The sequence below is a fragment of the Saccostrea cucullata genome, unplaced genomic scaffold, assembly GCF_032062105.1.
Source record: "Saccostrea cucullata isolate Sc308-1 unplaced genomic scaffold, CSIRO_AGI_Scuc_v1 ctg632, whole genome shotgun sequence".
NCBI classification, from domain to species: domain Eukaryota; kingdom Metazoa; phylum Mollusca; class Bivalvia; order Ostreida; family Ostreidae; genus Saccostrea; species Saccostrea cuccullata.
Window position 1 is genome coordinate 184,503 of NW_026929605.1, and position 19,648 is coordinate 204,150.

Sequence of the window (19,648 nt, forward strand, 5' to 3'; positions counted from 1 at the left end):
TTGGTTCCTCTACCAGGTATTCATAGAAAATTAATGCGCCGTGGATTGAGTATTAGCTCTCCAGACTTGTTACGTCATTCTGATAAAGGTAAATTTCGTTTGCCCGTGATCACGGGTGGGTCATATTGACGGGTTGATATAACGTTATGCAATGCCGAACAAAGATTTGATCGCCTCTTAATGACTTCAAGTCTGAAAAATATTGCATAAACAGCTGTATAGGGAATACATCTTGTCACATGACTAAACACGGCGAACAGTCCAAAGTCCATTCTCACATTTAATCTCAGTTTAAAGAAATGTCAGAAAACTGCCAATCTATGTTAACAGAATACGTCTCTGATTTCTAATAAAGATATCACACTGCAAGATAACTAACTATCCTAGTTTTTAACATTAATAAATTACATGTAGCTATATGACGTAAATTGATATTAATAACTCTGTTGAACAGATACTTGTACTAAAACAACATGTCTTTCGCGATGGAGCAAATTATGTAACAAACTGCATACACGAGTCTTGTCACCTATGACGTAAAATCTAATCACTAAATGTACTCCTGTTTACATATACTACGGTAAATTGCAAATGACCTATAACCCCGTCGCGGTTACTTGCTAATAATTCGTGTCCTTCGATGGCCTTAGTACAGATGGGGTATTCCATTTGCAAAACGGTAGGGAATTCAGGTTATCAATTAGTTAATTTAAAGCACTTCCTATGATTAATTACAACTACTTCCACAAAAACTATATTTCAATCATATGAACCAAATATAAGAAATAAAATTTTAAGTAATTTTCATCAAATACACGTTTTCTTACAGTAATTTTACTCTCTTTCTCGTTAGCGGTCACCCTGACCTCACCTCCGCGATCCGATCATAACACTGACCAGTCTATGTGGTCGATGGAATGAGGACAGAAAGTCGAGGGTGGATAGTTCATCCAAACGAAAGGAAGTCCTAAAATCTTCTACATTGCGCGACAGAATATCTTCTAAAACTATTTTAGAGTCTAGTGTTCTTTGTCAATTTGTTATTTTTATCGTTTTTATTTCGAAAAATTAGAAAAATAATTCGATGACCGATCGTAAACTGGCCTATATCCCCTATGCTCGATAGTGGACGCGACCATCGTTGAACCGCTGGGGCGTTACATCACATCGGCTAGTCAAATTGTATAGTTGTTGACCATGTCATAGACAATCAAGTGTGAGGTGCCGAGTAAACACGGATATGTACTAGTCCCCCACCACCCTGAACCAAAAAGACGAGTATCAACCTTTCCAGTTGTGTTTTTATTAACGACATGAATGTGTCGGATCTGGATCGATGAGAGAGGTCCTTCAGTTGGTCAGTGCTGGATAGTATAGGTAGTGATATCAATCCCCGGTGTAAACAACCCCGATCTTTAACATACTCCTCGGACTACTTCAAAATGGACATTCGGTTAGGTGGTGAGAATAATGAATTCGTAGACGGAATGAATCGAGGTTTTGTGCCCTACTTTCCATCTGCCATGATGCCAACAACACAAACGCCTTCGTTCGTATTACCGGAATACAGTCCAGTGTTACCACAAAGACCTTCGCCGACGAGTGAAGAGAGTAGTGAAAGTGGGGGAAAACTGTATCCCGGGGTGTCCTCAGCTTCCAGACCCCATTCAGAAAACTCTATGTCTTCTCCCATTAGTGCGACATCTACCTCATCTTCATCGCCATCATCGTCGCAAGCTTCGTCAGACGCAGGGGAACCCACGAACACCAGTAAGAGGAAAGGTATGGATGGAAAATTGTCTCTTCTCTAGAATAGGTTTTTAACCTAGATTAAGAAAATGCTGAAAACAGATATGATGTTTTACAGTAAAATTGGTAACTCGAGCAGTATAGAACATGAAAGAGATTATTCTCGGAGCTATATCATCTAGACCTATTTTATTTTATAAAAAGTTAAGAGGGTATTCACTATTGAAATAAATGAATATTTTCTGTCAAACATTAGTAATTTCCTCTCTTTTAAACTATCTTTCAATGTATGTTTGTTATTAATTCAAAGACTTCTAAATTGATTGCACCATTAATGAAAGGATTTCATGCAAAAATAACATTTAAAAACAAAATACCTGCATATATGATATTCATTGACCAATAGAACCAAAAAGGGGGTAAATTTTGAAAGATTTTATCCCTGATTCATGTAACACGTCTGCAAAACATTTTTTAAAGACAAATTTAAAATTCAAAAGTCATTTTAGATATTTAAAAAAAATATACTTGGAACATCATTTGGAGTTTGGACTCCATGTGTAAAAAGAGTGAAAAATGCACCAAAGTTAAAATTAAATTTTGTATTATAATTTGACCCAAACGAGACCAGGTTTTTGGGACAAAAATTATCTTTGTTTATTTTTTTCCCTCGTAAAATAAAGCAATTGAGTTAAATGTATCTTCCGCAATTGAGTTAAATGTATCTTCCAACTGAATACGGAAAAAGAAGACGGGCAATGGTGTGGAAGGATAAGAGAATATTTGGTAAAAATGAAATTTAAAAACTTGCAAATACAAGTTTTAACACAATCACCAAAAAATTTCAGTATCAAACTTAACTTTCAATTTGGTATTGAATTGGATATCGTTTGCAAAACTAGCTTGATACACGAGTATTGATTGGAAAAACGCATTTTTATTTATTTATTTTTTTTTTTTTGATTAAGAGAAGCAGTTTCATTGCAGAATTATGATTTTCCCTTATATTAATTTGAATTCCACAAAGAAAACCAAACCACAAGGACAAAAGTCGACAAAGTTTGAACTACATAAATGTCTTGAAAGTGTCAACTAACGTCATCTTTTAAAGTTCTTTTAAAGAATAAAAAAAAGTCAAATTAAGGAGGCTGGGGGTCAAAAAATTAACAACAACTTAACCACCAGATATAACTTAAATTTTAGATATGATATATATAGCTGTCAACTGTCATTTGACAAAGAAAAAATTCATACATATTAGTTTTAAAATTTGATCATTTTTGTATATTTTTATATGGAGCTCTTCTTCTAAAGGAGATCGAAATAGTCTAAAAAAGGCCGCGACCACCCAGCCCCTTTGACTTTCGTTATTATTACTGAAAATTTGCAGGTCGAAGCGGGCGTTATTTTTAACATATTCGAATTATAATATTTTCACATTATAGTTGTAAAATTCGACTCATATAGCATAGATCAAATTCATATAAAATCTGTTTATTTTATGAAGAACAAAATAGTTCTGTTTTTTCCAGTTTCGAAAATCCAACCCCGGCTCGTGTTAAACTGTACCCCATTTTACCAATACATGTATACTCATTGTCTATGTGTTCTCCCTCCCCTTTCAGGATACTTTGATAAATAGTATGTTACATTTATGAAATGTATATAGATATGTAAGAAATAAAACAGAATAAGATCCTGATTCTGGAATAGTTTAGCGTAATAAGCTTCATGCTTTCCCAGCTGCTACCTTAATGGAAATAACTCCTGGGTGCTGGTCAGGTTTATTAATTCAGACTTAATTAGTCCAACTAACGTAATAACATGTTTTGCGGGTGAGACGGTATGGGGTTTTTACCGTGGACTTTGACACTGATGGTGCAAATCGATTTTTTTTATTCAATATTATTTCCTGTTCCTGGCAAACGCGCGTAAAAATTTCCCCGGGAATTAAACATTGGACATTTGGAACTATGGAATGATTTTATATTCGTTAAAATTACACATTATTTTATTTTAAAAACGAAATATAATGAAGATATGTGTATTGATGTATAGGGGCAAAGGTGATTAATTGGACTTGTTCTAAAATCACTTTTTGTCAAGCAATTTCTGAATTACGACAGTTGTATTTAAGAGGTCGTCTGGGAATCTACGTAAGCTTGTCCAACGCTTTGTCCAAAGCAGACCCGCGAGCGGCCAAAACCACGCAGGTGCGCACTAATTAAGGTCATCGAAACAGTCGATTGTCTAGTCCGCTTGTTTACTTTATGTATCAAGTTATATACCTATCTTTTGTACGCCGGTGTCACGGCCCGGGGTAAAGGTCAACATTTGTATACGACAGTCAAATTTTTTGTTGCCAAGAAACATCTTCAACTGAACGCACCTGCCGAATAAAAAGAAAAATGTTTACCGAAATTTACATTTCTTAATCAGAATTGAAACCATAAAGCATTTAAGTGGAAAAGAGCATTGCATTATTTCAGGTCAATGAAAAAAAAATGTTCATGGATATGAAAAATTAGCTTGCCTTGAGAACAGAAAGGTGCAATGTATTACATATTTTGTATAAATTCATTCATGAAAGTTTATCCGCATTAACTTATTTTCATTCTCTTTTTTTTACTCCTGATATTTCTTATCTGGAAAAAATTCCCCTAAATGATATTTTAATATTCCTTCGTTTAATGGATTTAAAGGGTCAAATACAAACGGTCAACCATTTTTCATTTTCAAAGAAGAAAAAAAATCTTTGACAATGGGGAAAAAATGAATCACTGACATGTCGGGTTGACTTTTGTTGGACCAATTGGAAGGCGTCTTTCATCTTTGTCAGCAGTGGGAGTTCCTGGTGAGGTCAGAATGCCCACTGGATCCAAAAGAGCTGGACAGCTGTACCTCAAAAATCGCCCATAAAATATATCTTTTCGATCACTATTGCCAAGACCGCCTAAGTTCAGGGTTAAGCCTGAAATAAAAAGATGGAGATCGTTTAGCATTGCTTTTGACATGCTAAAGCATAAAATGATAAGATTCCAAAGGAGCCCGACTAAGCGATTTCTGGAAAACCCATGGAAATGAGTTTGCCATACACCATTAAACATGCAAATGAATGTTTTTGTATTTTATTTTTGGCTCTAACCATAATAAAAGACATTCAACTCGAGACGTCTGAACATTTTTGAAATTAATGGGGTTAAACCCGTGAAGTGAATATAAAAGATGATCAAAATTTCTCGATCTTTGTTGTAATATTTGCAGTAATGTTTTTTGCGGAATATTGCCAAGAATTGCCTATCTGCATAACGCCTGACAATATAAGTGATGGTACTACACATAACCTGCCGAACTATTTGTACCACAAGTCAGAAGTGACCCAAACTGAACCATACCGACAGAACTAATCCGTAAACACCTACAGGCCAAATATATTTATGAATACTGGACTCGGGTCGAGGCTTAACATTAATTCGTACAGTGATCTAGAATATCCTTAAAAATTAAGAAGGACATTTTGGTCATATGTTTATTTGTGATTTTTTTCATCCTATAAGAAGCAATTTAAAGAAAAGGGGATCAAAACAGGTCATTCTTTTCTTCCGGAGTCAAATCTAAATGTTATACACCCTATTCTGAGCAGCGCCAAACAACAAATACACTTTTTATTCCTAAATCTAATTACTTATGAGATTCAAATTTCAATAGGATTACTAGTAATCTTAAGCAATTACCGAATGAAAACAAAATGTAATCTCGGAGTTTTAAAACTGAAACTTTTTTTTTGAGCAGGGAAAATTAAAATTCCGCAGTAAACGTGTAAACGTGTTCTATGAGAACTCCACTTGTTTATTTTTTTGTAGAACAACTTACTTCGACATACCAAATAAATTTTTCTATTTAGAATTGATAAAGGCATTTATACGGGTTTATTGAATGCAAGATACCTATAAACCGAAAACATGTGCAAACAACCGAAGAAACTAAATGTACCAAACTGAGGGAAAACATTTGTTTCCTTTTTGTAGCTTCTAGAATTAATTTTCTTTCAAGGCAACATGGAAATTGAGTAACCCACGTAGAATTATCACTAAACAAACACTCTAATCCCCCTTCAATAAGGTACAATGACCCAGGTTTTCGAAGTCCGAATCGTAAATCTATCGTTTTCCAGATTTCACGGCCGAACTTTTCTATGATTTAGGGAACATAAAAGTTAGTTTATGTTATAATCAGCGGTTACTGTAATTGATGAATCCACATTCCGCCAATAAATCTGTTGTCATGTCAATAAAGGCGACCGTTAGTTTCAGAAAAGTTGCATAATGAGGGCGCTGTGCAAGAACTTGAAAGATAAGGGTTGCAGAAAGCTACATGGCGTGGAGTGTTGGCACTGAAAAATACGGATAAGGGGAGACGATTGACGAGCCATTGTGTTGAGTAGGAAATGTAATTAGACAAGAATCAGGCGTGGAGGAGAGCCAAGTTAAATTCTGAATGAACCGACTCGGTTTTTAGCCCAAAATAATTGATGGTTTGTCATACATGCCAAAAACATTATCGCTACTCCTTTCAGAATACCTACGGAAACTTTACTGTTTCACATGACCCTACCTTTAAAATATTGCAATTTAGGGAGAAATGACACATATATACGATTTAGAACCAGCTTTTCTAATCAAATTTTAATATTTTAAACATTGTCTAATCTGGTAACTTTATTTTGTCGTCGGTATTCTTTCGAGCAGTAAAATCATACAGTATTCGTGTCCTAGCCAGGACAGTTCAGATTTCCGTCATTTATTATAACGACACATTGCCTTACATTTGAATATTCATGTTTCAGATGTGTATTAGTGAAGAAATGCCCAGCCGTGACCGCGGGCTACTGTTAAGTGCTAGATACATATGAAAAAAGGTATCTGGGTTTTTGACCCAAAAATAAATTTTAAATAGCAGTTGTGGATTGTATGTGCGTTGTTGACCTTAGAAATACCAAGCTTATTTGTGCGAACATAGCTCTATGGGTTAGAGAGTGTTTAAGTATGATACTACCCATGAAATTCGTTCTGATGTATTCAGCTTCAAATTCTAAAGCAGGGAGAACGAAGTTTTGCAGTAACGAACCATCTGTTACCACTGATTGCTTATCGCCTGTACCCACAAGGAAAGTAGAAAACCATCTGTTTTTCTCCACAAGAACCCAGTTTTAAAGAAAACAAATCACCAGGATACAAAATGTGAAAATATAAGTATTCAAGTTCCTTTAAAAAAGCATCGATTTCAAATCCAGAACTTTACTACATGTACATCAACCAAATAAATTCAGTTCAAATGTTTCATTGCCTTTCTCAAAACTGGAATAATAAATTATTTGTTTTTATTTCCCCTAAAAAAATTCCCAATATGTAGCAATTTTAAATAAATGTACATTGTATGTATATCGGGAAGGATATTTATACTGACACATGTAGTGAGAAAGCATGTGAAAGTTATTTGATCTTAGAAATATTTAACATTGGATTTGAGACTGGATTCATAGTGAATATACATAATTGTCACATTTAATTTCAAATGCCTGCCTATCGTCTGCATGTACTAAAATGGTATCATATGTTAAAGTATGCCAGACTTCCTCGAAATGTAATCTCTTCAAGGAACAGGCCTGTGGAACATGGCCTGATCCCACCTCTGATGTTTTATTGGTCCGTGTTTGCTCTGCTCCAAAATTTGTATTGTTTAATGGATTTTGACCTTGAATACCTTTCGTCAGTGTTTTCAATAAGAGCCGGCAACCGGCAAAATTAACCGCCTGTACGAGTAATTTTGCCGGCTATGAATTTTCCGTCATTAGGATTTTGCCGGTGCTGATACGCGAAATCCATAGATTTTATCGCAAATATTTCCATGATCTAGAGTAGCTTCCCTTGAGTGCGCTCTTTTTTCAAGGAAGTTTGATTAGATCGATAGTGTCAGGTAATGGCGTCGCGGACAACGAATATTTGAGCGAAGTCGTGGAAAAATGTGCTGCTGCTTTAACACATGCGTTTGAGATCACATACATTAAGAGGCATAAAGAATGGTCCCTTCCAAAAAGATTTGTTTGTGTTTTATAATTTTCGATTTAAAATTGATCATGTATCCATTCTAATTCTTACAGAATTTCCGCAAACTGAAAATCTCAAATGTTAAGCTGACATAATAATTACGAATAAAAGTCTTGATATTTTAATCGTGACTCAGACATAGAAATTCTTACAGCATTTCCTCAAACTGAAAATGAAAAAAATATTCTCTTTTATTCGTCTAAGATCTCTTGAAATACAAGAACAGTATCATTTTCACATTTGGGAAGGTTTTAATGTACTAGTATTTTGTATCAAATTCCATTTTCTTAATTATTTTGTTCTGACTATCTGCACAAAATGTCAAAAACGTAAATCAATTTAAAGATTAATTTATGAAAAGTCTAAGATTGCGGAATATTTCAATTTTTGGGGGGTACTGTACATGACCAAGTGTTTAAAAATTTTTTTTAAAATTTTCAACCAAATAATTTTTGGAGTTTTGAATAAAAGTCCTGACCAATTTATGTGAAAAGGGCTAAATATGTAGAATTTTAAATATAATATTCTACCACAGAAATTGTCTGTACTAGAATTTCATACTTAAGTTGTCTATATGTTTTATAGACACTTATTTTTTGGAAGAAAAAATCCAGTCTGTCAAAATTCTTGTCAAACAAATCTGTAAAAAGGTAAGAAAAAATTTCTAATTGGCTTTTTTGGGTAAAATTTGATAATTGATAGTGACAAGAATGTGAAAAAAATTACTTTTTTAATGGCCTGAGAGGTCAGAAAAGTGAGTCTAAAATGCTGATTTTGTTTTATTGGTCCAGGGCTCTGCCCTGGACCCGCTGGGGGCCTAAGGCGGCCCCCAGACCCCTCGCCGAGACTGGCTTCCTGCTATTCCATTTATTTTTCCTTCTATTGAAAATCTTATTGAAAACACTGTTCGTTATCTCCACCTATTTCATTAAATAATATCTTGACAGAACATCTCATTGAGAAATGATTTGATTTTGAGGTACCTGTATCCATCGCTTGAAAATGAATACAATATTCAAAAGTTAAATAATTTGATGAGTGTATATCTTTAGACATAGGACATCCAACAAATCCACACAAATCCTTACAACAGAGCTGAAGGGGAACTAGTAATGCAAACATGTGTGTGTTTGTTTGTGATTTATGTCCTGTGCAGAACGGAAATGACGTCATTTGCATCGGGATCGATGTAGATTGCAGCCTGAATTTAAATATATATGCTCTTTGGCAATTGCGAATTGATGCTCCGCTTTGTGGTTACCTTGTTTCTAGAACAATGAATAGTAACATGGCCTATGTTTTCTCTATGTTAAGACTTTGTATTTGCTTCGTATTTAAAACCCTACATCAGAAAAAAGTTAAAAGGGAACAAAATTTCTTTTTGTCCAAACAATGCAATTTCTTTCAATATTTGTGAAAAATATATTCATGTATATGAGAGGTGTACAACTTAGCTTCCTTTTGCAATTTAGGAAAATATCTTTCTAAGAAAAATAATATACATGTGCAATGAAACAAATCCTTTGAATAATGTTTATTTTGATGAGTATAAAGTGTGTTGATTACAAACTGGCCTGTCCGTTTGGTGTTTCTAAATAAAAGGTTGAGCTAAATACAAAATAGAGTATAACAAATTTCGATGGCTACAATTTAAGAACCTTTAGTTTTGGCGAAGAGAAAATACATTAGATATTTGTGGTCAACGGGTCTACAGGATTTTGAAGATATCTGTTATTTTGGATATTGCAAATGACATAATTTTGAATTCATATAAGTTAATAAAAAAAATTCAACTTTATCCTACTTTGTGTGTGCCATCTACATGTAAGGAATACAGTATGCTAGTTTTGATAACATTGCATTTATCATCGATAAGTAGAATTTACTTTGTTTGCATAATTGCATATTATGCAATGTGGACGAAGCTCATTCAGAAAGAAACTATTACATGCAAGATACTTGTATATGAACTTAACGTGTAAAAACCAAATACATAGGTCAAAGACCCGTTGAACTTTCAATGACCGTCCGTGGAACTTCATTTATGCAATGGTCCTTTTTCCTACAAAGTTATATATATACAGTTGTTTTTCGTAAAATTAAAGTTTATAACATGAACTCTCAAACAAAATCTGAAATATAATATGCGTTTTTGTTTAATCTAAAAAAAAAATTGATCAAAACAAACAGTTTCTCCTGTAACTTTAGTAAGTGTTTCCTTCAAAGTAACAAGTTATGTAAAGTGGAGAACCGAAACTAAATACTATAAAAAAATAAAATAAACATAAAACAATACTCACGATATTGACTCTTATCCTTCTCCGTATCTCGTCAGACTGATCATTACGTAGTGTTACGTTGTGCTCCCGACATCCTGCCGGGCGCCATTTTGACTGTCGAGTTCATTGCCCTCCGTTGCACTCTCTCAAAGGCCTATTGATTAATCTCCTGAACATTTTGTATGGATGACTGCTAGTGCTATCAATATTTATCCTGCATTTTTTCAATGTAGAATTCCATAATATTTTTTAAAAAAATAATAACATTGATGAATCAAATAGCAAGCTATTTTAAGATATTTAATATTGGTTACCCTTCTTAGGTACATGTACTATAGTGATATCTGGGACATATATACCTAGTATATAGGTCCCTGGTAACATCCCATGCAATGCATGGCTGTGTCCTACAGGCAAAATTCAAATTCAGAAAAAAATCATTAAAGTTGTATTCTTGATTGACTTTCACTAAACACAAAGTAGAAAATCGAATGCAAATCTGATAATGAGACAAATTCTGAATAAAGTTTTTCTTCTTCTTGATTTCAGGGGCACCGTATATCCCAAGTTATATGGACCTTAGCAATGGACCAGAACCTTGTGTTGTTTGTGGGGACGCAGCTACCGGGTATCATTATCGCTGTATGACCTGTGAAGGTTGCAAGGTAGGTCAAGGTCATGCTATAAATCCCCCCAAGTAAATAATGTAGTCGATGTTTATGGGTTTTTTCCTCTTTCGAACGTACAGCCAATTTCTTCATTCAGGTATAAAAGAAGTTGAAAATTATACAATATTTACATGGCTAACGATTTTCTCATTTAGGCCAGCATTTTTTTATTTTTAGGTTTACGAACATCAGAATAAAAAAGTCCCGTAGGAGGAGGAAATAAAACAAATAATAAAATTATTTTTTTGGATACATTATCGACTTTTCCTACATTAATTTTTGCTTCTTTTTTTATGCTCTCCTAACAAGCTTGTTGTCACTGGACACATAAAGGTTACAAATGGGAAAATACAACCTTTAATTGTTTATTTCATCATCTACCAGTTGGGGACAGTGATATAAATCTTTTGATGTTGGACAAAATACAGATTTTTTTTAAAAATTAATTTTTTAAATCTCTTTTAATATATCTTCATTTTTGTTTTTAATGTGTGTTAGGTAGAAATTATTCTAAAATATTAATATACTTGAGACCTATAAAAATAATAATTCCTTTCATAAAACAGACAGGGGGTACAAGGAGTATTGAGGAGTAGGGTGGAATTTTTTTCAATTAAGTGTAAAATAATTTTTCTGGCTGCCATAAATGATACTACATGCCTGTATATATTTGTATATTCTTGTTTTTAAATAGTTGAAATATTTTATTTCTTTAGGCTATTGTTTACTTCTTCCTCAAATGGACTTAACTTCTCCCATAGTTTTATTCATTACATCTGATGCATAAGCTACCCTTTTCTGAAGAATGCTGCTAAGACTGTAAGCTATGACAGAAACCTAAACAATATCTCTGACAATAGCTACCATGGGCAGTTTTAAACCTGTGGGAGGAAAATAATTTACAATTACAGACAGTTACTTTTGAATACGGATACATTATTATCTCACCAACATGTCACTTTGCAACAAAGTCGTCAGCATTTCATTGTTCTCTGAACGGGTGAAACGTTTTGAATGGCACTCCTATCGATAAATATTTACATTAAACCAAGCTTTAGTGCTGCTATGGACTTGACACAAATCTCCATTCATTACCCGCCATGTTCGTTTAAAACCGGAAGTACGAGTTGTAAATTTGAAATCTGTTCCCGACTCAAATTTGACATCGGAAAGAAAAAATTCTGTTTTTCTCAATTTTATTTTTTTTCTGAAAATTCAAAAACTTGAGCGGCGGGTTTGTAAACCTAAAAATAAAAAAATGCTGGCCTTATTTATAATGAAAAAAAAACCCCACTTCCATAGTTTTCTATCAAATACACTTATCAAGCTGAAAAGTAAGTGGAAATCTGTTACTGATATTTTAATCACAGAATTGTACAGGCATCAAAATGGCAGATATTTCAAATAACTTGTACAGCACATATGATTACCAACTAATGTTTTTACGACAACTGTTGACAAATGTATAATATTAACAAAAAGGCCAACATGTTCCATGATTTAACAATCAACATACTGCGCTTAAACCTTCTTTATCTATCCGTACATTTGGCAGTACTTAAACATTTCACCATAGAAACGATGGGCCACGATGAGTGCACTAAAGTATAATGCATCAGAAAGTGCTGACAAAACCCTGAGTCAACGACATAGAAATTTTTACATGTTTAAAGTAAAATAACTAAAAAGAAATCTTACATTCGAAACTTATGAGCAACATTTGTAAGATGATATGGAACAATTTTACCTATAGCTGGCCCTAAGTTGCGGTTGAGCGATTCCCCCTTAACTTTTATGGTTTATTGTAAGGCTGGTAGAGCTGTTGTAAATGTCTTAGATTTTCATCTCAAATCTTTTAATGACGCTAACGCTGACCATCTGAAAAAATGATGCTAAAATTGTAGTAAATGTGACTCTCAAGTATAATTTACTTTCCATATTCTTTTTCAGGGCTTCTTCCGCCGTACAATTCAGAAGAATCTACAGTATCATTGCAAGTGGAATAAAATGTGTTCGATCGATAAAAACTCTCGTAACCAGTGCCAAGAGTGTAGATTTAGAAAATGCTTAAATGTTGGCATGGCAACGGATCGTAAGTACTAAATTCACGAATTATTGCACCTGCTGCCTGCGCCTAATCAGAATATGCCTGTTTTTTTCCGGACTCTCTGTCTACATGCTGCGATCCCTGATATAAGCCTCAACTATCAACGTCAATCACCGGTGATTATTTTCCTGAAAGTACTTTTAGGATCACCCCACTCCCATAACCTTGCAACTCTTGAACACGAGGGAAAACAAGTTCTATAGTTGTGAGAATGATTGTAAAAGTTAATTAAAACCACCGCTTATTTTATGCCGCCAATAACTGCTTTCTGTGTCTTGCAAGCCTACAATACGGTCATGCTAATAAAACTTCTGTGCTTTTGCCCGAACATTCAGACCTGTGTTTCGCTCAGTATTTAAACCGCCAATTTATACAACAGTATTAGGGTGATAAGAATGTGTGCTTTATGATATTTTTGCATAGTCCAGCAAATTGTACATAGAAAAATCGATAGTCCATCCAGTGTCCTAAAAATAAGGTCGCCGGTCGATAGTTGCCAAGCAACCAATGCACCATTAGGTAAAACGGGGTCGTTTATCGCCAATATTTACCATATGCCAGTTCAAATTGTCCCATTTATCACACAGAGGCCACAAGCCTTGACACCTTTTAAACTGGGACCGATTAGGTCATAGATAAAGACCTAGATAATGTGCTATCTGATCTACCTTTACAGAAATTAAAAAAGAAAAAAAAATGATTTAGAGTTTATTTAAAAGTTCGCTTTTTCAAACAGCTTGAATTTGTAGCAATTGATTGTCTTTCCAATACTAAGTCTTCAGGCATTCTACTTTAAAAAGGACGTTAAACATATTTAAAACGATTTGTGTATACAAAGGAACCCAAGAGCATTACCAGAGTACTCAAGCACGTTTGAAAAACATGAAAATACTACGGTATATGCCATCACAGCGGTCCTTTTAACCCCGATTGAGGTCACAGCTCTTATCGACAAGTTGATTTAAGGTCAACCACGTGATCAGAGAGCAAATACCGGGATATAAATACATTACATACTGCGTGCATTATAGGCCTGGGTCAAGTTGACCTCCGCTCATTGCCCTCCTTTTCTCTCCGAGGAGGCAGTAAGCCTACGTATCAGTTCAATATCCCGCTGTTAATGTCATTTGCGATGGCTCATCATATTGACCACAGATAATTTTTGTTCAAGGAAAATTCTCTACCAAAATGTGTTTTCCTATATTAAAATAAATAACTATTCACTTTAGACAACAACATGTAGACAGAAAGATTTCTGGAGTTGTTTATTCACTGGAAGAATAGAAAAGTGTACAAAAAGACATACTGTAAATATTTCTTGTGCATGCACTTCCATGAATTATCTAAACATATGTTTATCGTATCTTTTTCAGTTGTTTTAAATGAAAAGCAAAGGAAGGCAAAGAGAAAACTGATTGAGGATAATAGAGTAAAAAGAAAACAAGAGACCACAAAAATAAAGACAAAGCAGACGGAAGGATGTAACCACGATACACTTACAGACACGGACAAAACAATAATAGCGGAAGTGACATCAGCCTACGAGCAGACTGCTGTCAAAGTGCCAATCAAAGAGCCAATGGTAGCTGCAAAACCTTTCTTGTTTTGAATAGAATTGATCTTCTCAGAATCGTCTTAGTTTTTAGAATTCTAAATTTCCCTCTTGTCGCATCCGTAAATCGAGCCATCAACAAATATATAATAATCAAGAATTTAAAGATGATTCTTGTGATTAACTTGTAGAAGATTTTTCCAGAAATTATGTTTCTTTTATTTGCTTATAACGTAAATAAATGGAACATTCATTCAAGAGCTCCCTAACAGAACGGTTGCCCCAATCTTATAAAAAGCCAAAGTTATTGGTAGCCAAATATATAATTTGTATCCCGCAATAATTCTCAATGGAGAAGATAAAACCCACTCGATGGGTTTTTTCGATGCGACTTGTATATGTTTAGAAATTCAAATGCATGCTGAAAAATTAACCTTCTTTTCCATTCCATCAGCAGACACAAGATGGCTTACCCTCTTCGGACCCGGAAGCATGGCAACAGTTAGCAGAAGCCATGACGCCATCTATTGTCAAAGTTGTGGAGTTTGCCAAAAACGTACCAGGCTTTATCCAGGTAAGAAAGTACATTAATGCTTTAAATCTTAATTTCAAATGTACAATTGTATGTTCGTAAACATTTCGTTAAAAAAACAACTAACCAAGGCTTGACTTGCACCCAAACGTTGTTTTGCCTCTTTTGACTCTAAGAAGAAGAAATGGAGTGACTGCATTTTCTATTCAAATAAAAATGAAAATTAATTTTGAGAGTCTACGTTAATCACATTCTGTGTACTTGCAAAGCTGATCATAGGTCTGACATGACATTCTGGTATCCGTTTGATGGGCTATGTAGTCATTTATCATGGTTTTTGGCAGCCACATACAGCTGTTTAGTCTATGGATGGATCTTTCTGATGAACAGTTACGTGTCAGGGACACATCAGAAATCCAACTTAGCGCACCTGCTCCTTAGTGTTAAGAGATATTTGTTTATGCCATTTTATTTGGAATAAGGGCTTTATCTTCCTTGGCAGAAATACCCTGCCAACTTTTTTTGAATCTCAGACATGATCTAGGCATCCTAGGTGCATAATTTCCTAAACATAGTACATGTTATAAATGGCTTTGCAGAAATAAATTATTATCTTATGAAGAAGAAAGTGCATAATTCTTTGGAAAACGAAGAAGACATACATAAGATAAATAATTTTCAAAGATAAAGTATTCGGAATCAAATTCCCAAAGCAACGTAGAAAAACTGTTTCAGTAAAATCAAAGATGGCGAATAAAAATGGCGTTTTTCTTCTTTAACTTTCTCATATGTCAGTGGTTCCGGCCCATTTACAAGGACTAAAATTAAGTCTGACAGAAGACAAATCATTATATATGTACAAAGAACAAGATAAAATTTCCATATTCAACGTCCACTGCCTGAACAGCGGTGTTCCACATTTACAAAAGGCACCTGTAATATGATATATATGTTAATTGCCTGTCCTGACCTTGTTAGCTTAAAGGGAGAGGGAAATCGATGGAATGGCTTCTCAACTCACTTGGCACGACAAACAGCCATGTTAAAAATGTATAAGGGGCGATTCAAAGAGGATAGTATGTAGATCTTTTACAAATTAAAAAAGTTGAACCCGCCCAGAACGTGACTGCACAGAAAAGAGAAAAAACATCGAGACAAAATTCAGAATGTTAGAGTAATACTTTGTAATGGTGTGAGCGTTTTTAGATACTTGTACATGTATATAGTAAGAGGTTCAAATAAGAGTTAATTACATAAATCATCATAGATAACAAACCCAGTCTCTACTTGCAGTGGTAGTAGCATTAAAGAATTGTTCACCTTCACCTCTAGTAAGTTTTAGGTAAACAAATTTTAATTGAAAAATTCAAATTTTTGTAAAGGACAATTGGACGAACAACATATGCCTTTTTTCAAAGAAAAAGAATGTGTTTTTTGGTTCAAATTGAACAACATTGAAGATTCTTATGGTCATATTTTATAGGACACAGAGAAAACGGGATCCTTATTTGACACTCTTTCAAAATTTATTTTAAATACGTCTCTTATTTTAGTTGTTTGTGGACGACCAGATCCTGTTACTAAAGTCTTGTTGTATGGAGATCATGTGTCTGCGCGCCGCCTGTCGGTACGATCCGGAGAAAGAGACCATAACCATGCATAATGGTGTCTGTCTACACAAATCGCAGCTCAAATCAGAGGGTCTTGGTCTCCTGGTGGAACCAATATTTGAATTTGCTGTTGGTCTGTCAAAACTAAAACTGGACAAAACTGAGCTTGCGTTACTTGCAGCTGTCTTGCTCATGCAGTCTGGTAAGTTTAGCAAATCCTTTTCCTAAGCATTTCAACAAAATTTCTAAACAATGCAAAATTTTATTGTTTGAAATAGTGTTTACGTAGAAAAACCGTAATACTCGTTAAAGAATACGATTTTTCATGTCAAGTCATGTTGTTTGACAATGAATTATATTAGAAAGGTACATGTCTTTTCAGATCGTTCGGGTTTAAAAGAGCCGGAAGCTGTGGAAAAACTCCAGGATTCCGTACTTGGAGCATTTAAGCGTTATATAGCGACCAACCGACCTCACCAACCAGTGCACTGGGCAAAGATCCTTATGAAAGTGACGGATCTGCGCACTATCAGTACCCGTCATGCAGAGCGCGTGTTGTGCATCCGGCTTGATCACCAAGGTGATATTCCTCCGCAACTCTTGGACTTATTCAATGAGGGGCAGACATATTATAGCTGAAATAATTCTTGCGGACATAATATACCTCGAAGTAATGTTTTGTTGTTCACAGGTGCTGTATATAACTGGTGAATATGTAGTATTAATACCAATGCTTCAAGCAATTCGCATGTTATCATAGAAATCCAAAGGGTGTCTAAAAAAAGATGTCTCCTCAGTTAAAATCGGTTGTTGATGGCGATGAGATATATCACAGGAAGTTAACTTTTCTCCGTGGTCTACTGCTGCCATAGGTCTATCAGCATTGGGAAAGGTGTACCATAGAATTCTTTGTCTTAATGTGAAAAAAGTCATAATAATGTTAACTTGTACCCTATTTATTAGCTGAATAGCACTGCTAACTTTGGGAAAACACACCAGGCAGTTCTGAAACCTTTTCATGACTTTTGTCACGATACGCTGTTAAAATATTAAAATATGAACTTTTGTTTTTACTCGCTCTACATTTAGTGCAAGCAGCTTGTAGTGTCTAATAGTTAGTGCTAATGCTTCTAAAATGTCTTTGTTAGCAAACGCAGTGCAGAAATGTCCCGAGTGTGTATAAAGAATTACGGGTTTTTGTGTTGTTCCATGTTTCCCCTATTAGATATATGAATTGTTATCATTGTTGTAAACATATAACTGTTTCATATTGTATATCGGTTGTTACTGTATTAAAATTTAGCTGCTACATCCATACCTTCTCAGCTCATGGGGCGGATCTTATGCTGATAAGTATTGTTTGTTTGTTTCATTTTTTTTATGATGTACCGGTATCTATTTCGGTTCCGTATTATTGAACGAAATATTGAAAGATTTGGAAATTGTGAGCGAACAGTGCGACCAAATTGCTTGACGCTCTTAAGAAATTAGTATAAGTACTGATCTCTTCGAAAGAAAAGACTGTAAAACCGTGTTATACTGTTATCAATCAAAGCTACTAGAATATGAGATCAGTCGTCTTTGTAATATCCCGGTCAAATTTTAACCTTGCTCTTTTAAGGTGATTCAAGCAAAATTGAAATGATTTTTCTTGATTTTCTCTACCTCACTTTTTTTATCTCCTTTTTTGAAATTATCCATAGATTGTACTTTGAATTTGAAAAATTTTAATCCTTGTAGAGATTAATGATATAAATTTGCCTTTACTTGTTATTTATAAAGAAGTTGCAGTTATTTTCAATTTCCCATTTTGTAATCAACAGAGTGTTTCCCTATAGAATTAAATTCATTTTGTAGTTTGGCGTTTTGAACGTTTTATACTCAGTTGTAACAAGAAACACGTTGTATTTGATTGTTGATGTATTTATTCACAGAAACCGGTGTTACATTTTAATCAGATTTAAAAGATAGGTAGGGCTTACTGTAAAATAATAGCAAATCATATTATTTCGGAACCAGCACTGCCGTCATCCTGGTTTTTATCTGTAGTTGACTGCTGTTGGATTACAATTTTTGAATATGCTACTAATGTATGCCTCTGGATTATTTTGTTTCCTAATTGATTTTATTTTTATCTTCTGATTAATAAACATACAAGTCCAATTTGTGGAATTTCCTGTTATCTTTCAGTATTTTGATTTTTGCATTTAGTAAGGTAAGTGTTAACAAGAAGAAACACTGGAACATGATTGACGTAGCAGTAATTTATCAGGTTTGCTTTGACTCTCGGTGTTATTTCATTCCTTTGATTTCATATATACACTTGGCTTCGTCAGAGAGAAACAATGCTAAGTTTTGAAGATTTTTAGGAAATTCCAATTAATGTTAAGAGACAGATAATAAAATCAAAGTAATCATAAAACAAAACAAAATGATAACTCATTTTGAAATGTTCAATCAAAAGCATAGATAATCCTTAACAAGAAGGAAGAAAATCTCCATACTCAGCTTTGATTCTTGAAAGAAGACTGGAGAAAAAGGTGTGAATAGAATCATTTGAAGAGGTCTACTTATCCAGGCTTAAAAATATTGGACATGAATAGAAATCAAAGAGGTAATTTGATAACTTGTTTATCTTTGTGAAAAATGTCGTTTAGAACTAATCTGATCCGAGGAACAAACTTCAGAGGAAAAAGAAATGTCAAAACATTAAGCCAACAAGGTCAAATGTCCGAGAGCTAGGATGTTCTGTTTAATCAATTAATATTCAATTTTCTGAAGTTAGTCAGAAATTGTTGTTATGTTTTACGTTTGGTCAAGTTAAGCCGGGATTACTGATATTTTTGTTTTGCATACGCATGCAGAATTGGACCATTATTAACTCTTGTAAGTTTTCAAGGTCTTAAAAATTGACATAGCTGTGTGATTATGAAAAAAAAAACAACATGTGCCCAAATGCGTGTTTATCTACAGTGAAGCGCATTGAAGTGGTAAAATTTTCCATTTGGACGAAACGTTCTGAGTCATGTTTTGAACGTCATTAT

General features: G+C 34.3%; 1 protein-coding gene across 1 annotated transcript; it reads left to right on the forward strand.

The window, feature by feature from the left end:
• Positions 1 to 1,442: 1,442 nt before the first annotated feature.
• On the forward strand, positions 1,443 to 18,301 carry LOC134281395 (thyroid hormone receptor beta-like). The gene is made up of 7 exons (XM_062763862.1): positions 1,443 to 1,782; positions 10,685 to 10,800; positions 12,754 to 12,895; positions 14,284 to 14,492; positions 14,920 to 15,036; positions 16,548 to 16,806; positions 16,987 to 18,301. The coding sequence occupies exons 1-7, from the start codon at positions 1,443 to 1,445 to the stop codon at positions 17,241 to 17,243; spliced, it is 1,440 nt and encodes a 479-aa protein (XP_062619846.1). The 3' UTR covers positions 17,244 to 18,301.
• Positions 18,302 to 19,648: the final 1,347 nt, after the last annotated feature.

What these genes read in the sequence shown, in the direction of transcription:
- LOC134281395 (XM_062763862.1), top strand. Translation starts at nt 1,443, where the DNA reads ATGGACATTCGGTTAGGTGGTGAGAATAATGAATTCGTAGACGGAATG. An exon ending in ACGTACCAGGCTTTATCCAG is followed by an intron (nt 15,037 to 16,547) that starts GTAAGAAAGTAC and finishes CTCTTATTTTAG; the next exon opens with TTGTTTGTGGACGACCAGAT. An exon ending in TGTCTTGCTCATGCAGTCTG is followed by an intron (nt 16,807 to 16,986) that starts GTAAGTTTAGCA and finishes ATGTCTTTTCAG; the next exon opens with ATCGTTCGGGTTTAAAAGAG.